The sequence below is a fragment of the Melopsittacus undulatus genome, chromosome Z (genome assembly GCF_012275295.1).
Source record: "Melopsittacus undulatus isolate bMelUnd1 chromosome Z, bMelUnd1.mat.Z, whole genome shotgun sequence".
Classification (NCBI taxonomy): domain Eukaryota; kingdom Metazoa; phylum Chordata; class Aves; order Psittaciformes; family Psittaculidae; genus Melopsittacus; species Melopsittacus undulatus.
In genome coordinates, this window is record NC_047557.1 from 86,400,186 (window position 1) to 86,409,030 (window position 8,845).

At 34.6% G+C, this 8,845-nt stretch overlaps 1 protein-coding gene across 4 annotated transcripts in view; it reads left to right on the forward strand.

The window, feature by feature from the left end:
• The window catches only part of RPGRIP1L (RPGRIP1 like), a 79,592-nt gene extending 75,760 nt beyond the window's left edge, over nt 1-3,832 (forward strand). For all 4 annotated transcript variants that reach the window (XM_031052005.2, XM_031052006.2, XM_031052008.2 and 1 more), the window contains one exon: nt 1,627-3,832. In XM_031052005.2, the coding sequence (XP_030907865.1) occupies nt 1,627-1,739 (113 nt within the window). In that variant the 3' untranslated portion in view covers nt 1,740-3,832. The remainder of the gene's footprint in view (nt 1-1,626) is intronic.
• The last annotated feature ends 5,013 nt before the right edge of the window (nt 3,833-8,845 follow it).

An 8,845-nucleotide genomic window follows, 5' to 3' on the forward strand; every position in this document is an offset into this window, starting at 1 on the left:
CCTGCTGGTCACGCTCCTTTTGATGCAGCCCAGGATACGGTTGGCTTTCTGGGCTGTAAGCGCACACTGCCGGCTCATGTTCATTTTCTCATTGACCAACACCCCCATGTCCTCTGCAGGGCTGCACTGAATTTCCTTTTTGCCCAGCCTGTGCCTGGGGAAGCTCTAATCATTCTTAAGTTAAATAACACAAACTTCCTTTATTCTTTTTGAGGATTGCAAGCATATATCTGTCTCATATCTTGTTCATTTCATTGCTGATCGTGTCAAAATAGCCTACATGAAATATGAAGCAATTGAGTGAATAGCAAAGCAAGAGGCTGGATGAAAGAGAACATAGACAAGACATATTACGAAAATTGAAACTAAATGATCTTGAGGTCCTTTCCAACCCTAACCATTCTGTGATTCTGTTCTGTGAATATGTCTCAGAGATAATGACAATATTAAAACTGAGAAAATAGAATTGTTATCTTCTGATATCACTAATTACATTTGTCCTACCATTCTTATAAGTAAAACAAATAATGTCCTGAAGTCTTCAAGTTTACAGCTGACTGAGGGATTTGTCCAAGGATGTACAAAATATTTTGGTTATCCAAGAATAGCATCCAGTTGTCCTGTAATAACTCTATCAACACAGTCAATGATGGAAGGTTTTATTCCATACTTTTTTATTTTCCAAACCTCTTCTGAGCTGTCCCAGCAGCCTAGGAGTTGTAGCATGCAGTATCAGAGCATGTCCCAGAGTACTTATCCTAGTTTATACAGTAAATACATAGCCTTGCCGTTTGTCTGCTGTATAATTTGCTTTGAAAAGATGTGCTGTCAAGACTATTTGTTTTTATTCAAATTCCTTCTAGACTCATGTTAGACAGCCTCATTGCTTTTTATGCAGGATTGGAAAAGAGCCTCATTGCTAACAGTTAGCCTCATGTTTTTAATCAGAGCAGCAGAGATTGTGGCCCTCTGGGCTTACTTAGATACTGTAAAAGAGTGCAATTTTAAATCATGTTAGCTAATTTCTGTAAAATAAAATTTTTAAATACTGTTTTAAAACCCACATACACAAAGAGGAAGGTAGTGAAATAGTTTAGTCTAGGGGGATGTACCATCTTTGCCCACACTTTACTGTTTTACAATACAAGAGCCTGGAGTTAAATTAATTTTGCATTGCACCAGACAGAAAAAACATTGTACCATTTAAATACTAGTAACTGTCCAGGCTGATTTTACTGGTCATATACAAAGTGTAGACAAGGTAGTAGTCAGTATATTTTTTACGGTATTTATAAGTATGCATATATGCCTTTATTAAAGGTTTACATATGGTGACAATTAGTTAATTCATATAGGCAGTTATCATACAGATAGTTTTCTTAATTTCAGAGTTAATTCCAAGACTGATACTTTTATTAATGTACATTCTAGTTCCTGGAGTGCTCATTTTCCAGTAGGCTGAGTGCCTGAACTGGAAGATTTCTTTTATAATTATTTATTTATTTCTGTTTTTTAAGCATATGTTTATATGCTTTTTAATTTGTCAGAATGCTAAGGAAAATTATCAGAATGAAAACCAACCTTAAATAAAATTGCTAATGCTGTTTTCTGATATTTTCTTTCTAGTTTTCAATTCAAAAGATGATAGTGCAGTAATTGGGAAGCTCAAAGTAACAGTGGAAGCCCTCCATGTGCTGCATTCAGTCTATGAGGAATGCGAAGAAGACTGGGAGGCATGAAAGGGAAGCTTGCCTACAGAAGTTGCTTCTCCCAGTGTAAATACATGCTTGATAGTGTTTCAAAGATGAGATCTTTGTAATTCTTACACTATATTTAATGTATAATTTATATGAAAAGGACGCTTGATTTGTAGTTGTAAAGTTTTGTATACTTTTCAGTCTGTTTGTTTTTATATTTTCCCCCTAAGGCTAAGAATCTCTCCACAATGGACATCATCTTATAAATAATTAATACCTACATGATTGAGTGTTGTGCTTTATTTGCATTTTCATGATTTTTTTCATACATAAAACAGTAATAAAAATGCAAGTAAAATTTTTAATTTTTAATAAAAAAACCATAAGCCTTAGAAAACTGATTAAAAATACTTTTATGTTATCCCTAATCACCCCACTAAATGGAATGCCTGTGATTAGCCTCATTAAGAATTTTATACTGTGAAGATTTTATTAAAAGCAATATATGAAAATTACTTGGATTAATGTGTTAATCTGCCTCTTTAAAATGCTAATATCCATTTTATGCACATTAAATCTCAGTATGTGTTTTCTTTGATGCATGCAGTTCCTATCAATTAAATATAAAAAATGAGGCTGGTTGCAGGACTTATTAAATTACTGCAACCTTTTTTTAAATAATTTTTACCCTTCTACTAACATTATAATCAGCTGTTTATGATTATCCTGATATGAAGTAGGGGGAGAGCAGGCACATTAATTTTTTGTACACTTGAAGATTTACTTTCAGCCAACATCTGTCAAAGCACAAAAAGAAGCCATACAGCATCAGATTTTGCTTCACCTGGTTTGAGCTGTGGGGACAGGCAGTTATATTTTTGTTTTGTTTTTGTCACTTTCAGAATTTACATCAGGTATATATAATGAATTGTTAGATCTGAATAACCAGTGTCTAGCTTGGAAAGTTAATTTTCCAGATTTCAACCAATCTCAGTGAAGGATTTAATTGATATTTTTAATGGAGCTGTGAATCAATGCTGTAAAAGGATTGTCTCTTGAGAACGAGGATATAATACATTTCATTTTTTAATTTACTTTTTTATTTGTAATTTTCTTCAAAAGATTTTATAGGCTGTGGATTTCTACTGTTTGCAAACAGGCTATGTTTCTTCATAAGTGTATGTAAAGTATTGAGACAGATAAGTAATTTATTAAAATCTACCTAATTTGCCGTGATATATTAAATCTCTGCTTCAGTGATCACAGACCATTTCATTTAGAGAATTAGGCATTCCCTCTTTGTGTGATTAAAGCTCTGGAAAATGAGTTCTTTGCTCCTATTTGTGAACATTCAAAGCCTGCTAATGGCAAGAAGATGGAATAGATTATGAGACAATTCATTACAGTTCAACAGAAAAAAAAACAGCTATAATGCAGGAATTGCAAGTATGAATATCTGCATATAGTTTGAACCATCTGTGCTCTAATGGCTTCAGTAATGGCTCTTCGTCTTCAGTAGGCTTTGAAATGACACCCATACAATATTAATTTGTTGATGTACATTATGAGGCCAATGGAATGACTATATTCTGGCCACAGAAATCTGTAAATTCCAGGATGATTTGATGGTTGACTCCATTTTAGGACCCACCATCTTCAGTAGTGCTTCTCAACCGGGCTTTGCCAATCCTCACAGCATTTCATTCCTTTGGAACTTTTAGGAGACCACAGACAGCTGCATTCCTAAACGCCTCCATTCTTTAGTTAATGGCCATATGTTTGTTGTCATTTGGGCTGGCGCTTAGTTCATCATTTTGGCCACTATTTCTAGCTTTTTTTGGCTCTGAGCAGCTATATTGTCAATAAGACTGGTATTATACATTACAATAATTTGAAACAGCTAGATTCAACACTGAGATTAACTGAGTGGCTCTTTAGAAATTTAGTTGTGGTATTCTGCCAGGAGGTTCTTATTATTCTTCTAATACTTTGCAAACCAAACTAAATATCCTGCACATAAACAAAGAGGCAAATAGTATTGAGTTTTCGTATGTGACTGTGTACTGACTTGCAGGAGAACTATGTAACTGGGGCTTGTTTTCTTCTGAAATAAACCAAGTGGTAAAATTAGAAAATCGGTGATGTTCATCTCACTTTAGCGTTTACAGTAACACCCTTAGCACTTAATCTTCACCATCTGAAGTTGAAAACGCAGAAACCAAGCGTTCATATATTCATTAAACACAGACCTCTTTGGTAAGTTACTGCAAAATATTCCAGTTGACATTTGGTTACATTGTGTTAACTGTTCTCAGTGACTCCAACATTAACATGCATAATTTGCCTCAGGTTCCTAAACATACTTCTTTGTAAGGCTCACTATTAGTCAGTTTTGCATTTAAGAAAATAATCTTGATTTCTGTTCGTGTTTATTATGAAGACAGATATAATATTCAGTGAGGATTTTTCCAACGGATGGATTGTATTATCTTATGCAACTTAACATACGCACATACTAGAAAGTTTTGTTCTTGCAATTAAGTAGACTGTATTTCCAACAAGCTCTTAAATCTTACATCTAAATGCTGCACTGTGCAGGGAAAGTGGAAAATGTAATTTGGCACCACTTTGTCCAGATTTTAGCTGTAAATAGCCTGAAAAAAAAGCCTTGCATCTGTGTACTCTCTAGCCTAACACAAAAAGTATCCAATTTTGTGTGCAACATGTTAGTAAGCACAATGCTTTTTGCCTTTAAAAAAAAGGGAGCCTTATTAAGGTTGGGTACTGCCATACTTTAAAATGTTCCTTAATAAAAATTAATTTTAATTAGTTAAAATAAATTTTTGACTGTGGTGTAACATGGATGTAACAGTGGTCCTGCATAAGATAAACTGGTCAGACGATCGGTTTAGTTATTTTACATCTTTTCCCATTACTTGTTACATTTGCCGTCATATCTTCTCACGTGATATAATAGCTGCTGTTCTCCAGGTGTCCCAGGTATGCTTATCAAGATGGAAACTTTAGGTCAAAAAAACTTTACTCTTTTTTTTTCTCCTGTTTTTTTTTCCTTTTTTTTAATGTTGCTTTTGACCTGTTATAACCTTAACCTAGGGGTGGAATTTATAAGAGCAAATGTATCATGAACCAAGGCAACATGTGCGTCAACACAATCAGTTTTTCTGTACAGTATGTAAAAACTTGTTCTTGTAAGAGTAGATATGACAAAAAGTTACAGTAACTTGTCTCACGGAACATCTATGACTGAAGATCAGTTTCAGTTAATTGTAATAATGGTTTAAAATGCTCTTTATTAAGGCACAGTAGGACATTATCATAACTCAAGAAGTCACCAAAGATTTCAAGCCTAAGTATTAGCTGTTAAATTTCATTTTCTTGTTTGTATTAGAGCTGAGATATAAATTCAGGTACAGACTTGAAATTGTGCAACAAATTTTATTGCATGTTTCAAAGCCAGGGAGATACTTCATGTTGCAGTTGGATCTTTTTTGCGGGTGGTGATAATGATTTATCCATATGTTTTTCCAAGATATTCCACAAAAGAATAAATATTTTTTTTCCACAACTTCCTTAACATTACGATTTACATCCCAGTTATTACAACTAATACTGAACTGAGTGCATTATGTTGCTGTTATGAAGTTAATTGCAGAATATAAATTCAGGTTGATACCTTTGCGTGTGATAAAAATTTGCTTTTGTCACCGTATGCTACTGGGGAACTGCTCTATGCTTTTCATTTAGTTATTTTTTGTTCTTGATGACATATTTGAATTCTCTTTGCATCTTTTAAAATGGGAAGATGTAAATTTTGAAGAACTATTTCATCAGAGTAATTTCTCAAGGGAAGAATTTGACCTATGTTTTGTTTCTTATTATAGCATATTCTTAGCACTCACAGTACGTGACTTTCAAAGTCCAATGTTACAGAAACTTTGGTCTTAATTCATAAGCATCAAACTCCTTATGTTTCTGTGGTCTTTAGCGGTATTTAAAAGCTTTTCTTATTTCTAAGGTCCTTGCTGAATCATACTTCAAACCCTCAACACTTCATGGGGTCAAGATCTAACTCAGTCGTAGCAAAGTTTCATTTCAAACGAGCTGCTTGTAAATTATCAGATACTGATTGAGAATATTTTGTCTCAGAAAATAAGTTATTATGAACCTTCAAACAGAAATGCTTGGGAGCTCTTAATAGTAGTAATTCTACCACAAAAGTCTTACTAGAATAGGATTATTCAGGTTAGAAAGGACCTCAGGTTGTCTCTACTCTGACCCGCAGCAGATTTAGCTACAATGTTACAGCACATTGATCAGGGCTATAATCCAATCTGGTCTTGAGAACCTCTGAGGATGGAAACTGCATATCTTCACTGAGCAACCGGTTCTAACGCCTGACCTTATGGTGAAAAAGGAGACACATTTCTAAACACTATTTCAATCCAAATGGAAGCTCAATCCGTATTCAAGTGCTTGAAGACAGCTTTTGCACTTAATACACCATCTAATCACCTAATTTTAAATTTTAGTTCTAAGGATGGCATAAGCATGACATTATTTCTATTTTGTTTCATCCATTTAATGTTTTGCATCAAAATACAATTAACTGCATTTTGGTGTGACTTTCATGTCTACTGCTTTATACTATGCCATCAAATTTCCATCCAGTTTTGTGAAGAAGCTGACAAAAAAGTTAGGTATATTATTATGTTAACAATGTGTGCTCAGATCATTTTTCTGTAGATTTCAGTACTAAACAATTTACTGTGGTTTATTCTTGGTTTTGTTTTATGAGCCTTAGATTATTTTAAGAGTAAGAAAACAAACTGATAAAAAAATGTTAAATTATACTCTTTGTTCATTTCCTAGCACATTTCAGATTTACAAAGAAACTGTTCTCTGAGCTGTGAGAAACAGGGATGTAAAGCTGGAACCTCTGTGCACACCCATTTTCTGTATCAAAATAGATCTTACTTCAGGAGTCCAACATCAACAGCTGCAACAGTGCAAGACAGGTTTGCACATGATCTAGCAATGATTTGTTTAACATTTTTGTGGATTTAGAAAATAATCTATTTTCTATTTAGATAATTTCTCATTCTTGTTGAATGCAAAATTATTTCCTTATGCATTAAATGTGCAAGAACAGAACTTTCCTTGAAAAACCATTAGGAAAATGTGGTCCTTCTGCTACAAAAAAAAAAAAAGATAAACTCAATAAAGTGAAGTTTCTTTTGTTTGAAGAGCTATCATGCAACCAGTGATTACTCAGATTACTTCTCATAAGTATAAATAGTTACAGTAGCTGATAGCCTTTGACTTCAATGAAAATGAAAAGCAAAAATGTTTTACCACATATAGGACAATTTTCACAGAGAAATGAAAGGGGGAAACACCAATCAGCGTCTCACTCCAAACACACAGTACACAAATTGTAAATAAAGCACAAGAAGTTTAAGGGAACATACAGGAAATCTTTATATTTTTAAAACATTCTTTAACCTTCTTTCTGCTGCAATAAGCAGTTATTGTTGTATATCAAAACCAGGACCATTTGGAAACATTCCAATAGGTTGCTCATGTCAATGGTATGATTTACATCTTGGATGAGACACACAAAAATGCAACTGTTTATAAAGCAGTTGTGTGTAAGCATGCAGTAAATATAACCTGAGCAAAATAGCTGTGGGGTTTTTTTGTAACCTATCCATAGTGAAGTCAAGCAAGTTAATGTAACTTGTAATTTATTTTAGAATGGAATTTACAGTTGCCTGCTCAAAGTCTTTAGTAAGAAAGGTTTCCAAAGAAGTTTGTGAGAGTAATGAGGGTTACACTTCCACCAACATCAGACAAATATGATAGAGGCCTCTAACATAGCCCTAATACAGCTGTGAATAGACCATAGAGCAGCATATATGCTATGGAAAGCACTGATTACTGTAGCTTTGTACTCTCTTCAGTGTCTTCTCTTTTTGAGTTGGCCTGTTTAGGGAGAGCACAGAATTTGAGGGTTATGAAGTCTGTAGGGTGTGAGACATGCTGTTTTCTCCATTTTCATCATTCTCAGGGGGATAGCCTCCCTACAGCAGACTACTAAAAAATACGAGATTTGTTTCTAAAATCAACGTACAGAAATGTTTCAGAGGCAGAGGAGAGGGGAGGCTCCCATGTTCACACTGGAGGGGATCCTGGAAGGACAGCATATAGGGGATAGTGTGAATCTGGTCTTCATTCATTTGCCTGTTTTAGTATTCACCCTGTTTTCTTGAAGCTTTTGCATTAAGAAAAACGAGCTTTGCATAAACCTCTGCAGCTGTTTTGCCCTTCAGCATGCCTGCCATGATTTTATCAGAATCAAGTCTGTCACATACGGGTTATTTTGTACCAAGGAAAGAGAAAGGACACAACTGAACCTCACAGTCCATTTAGCTGTCCCTCCAGGATGACCACATCTTAGTGTCCACTTGAAATCAAACCCTGGATACAAGTGAGGATGCAAATAAACTGAAAGTTGATCTCTGGCATGTAATTCCTGAATGAGCACTCAGGAAGAAAATCATCAGCAGGAGTAAAGGGGAGTGGAAATAACTGTGGTTTCACCTGGAGATCAGTCCTGTTGAAACACAGTAATAAAACAGCATGAAGCTTCTCATCCGCAGATTTAAAGACCAGAAAAAAATCACAAAAAAAACCCCAAAAACAAACAGAAAGAAACACCTAGTAATTTGTAAAACATCACAAATTATGGGATCATGAGGTAATCTGTTGCAGTAAAATGTCTTCTCTGCTTCTTTTACTCTGCTTTTTATGATTAATTTTGGCTGTAAAGTAGTACTGTTGATACACACATGCTCTTTGAGTATTAACATGAAAATGTAAGTTTCATTCCAGGAACTGCTGGAGGGTGGATCTTATTCACATCTTGTAATCCTTGTTTATGCTATGCTGTGTTTATTAAGTAAAATACAGTTTAAGTGCTCTAACTGAAACAGATTTATATTTTAAGGTGGGGTTATGTTTAGAGAAATCATTGTTAGCTACATCGCTGTGAAAAACAAATAGAGAGTGCATTTTCTTTGATTTTAAAGCCAGACAAGACATTCATAACTTATTCTGCCTCCCTAGCA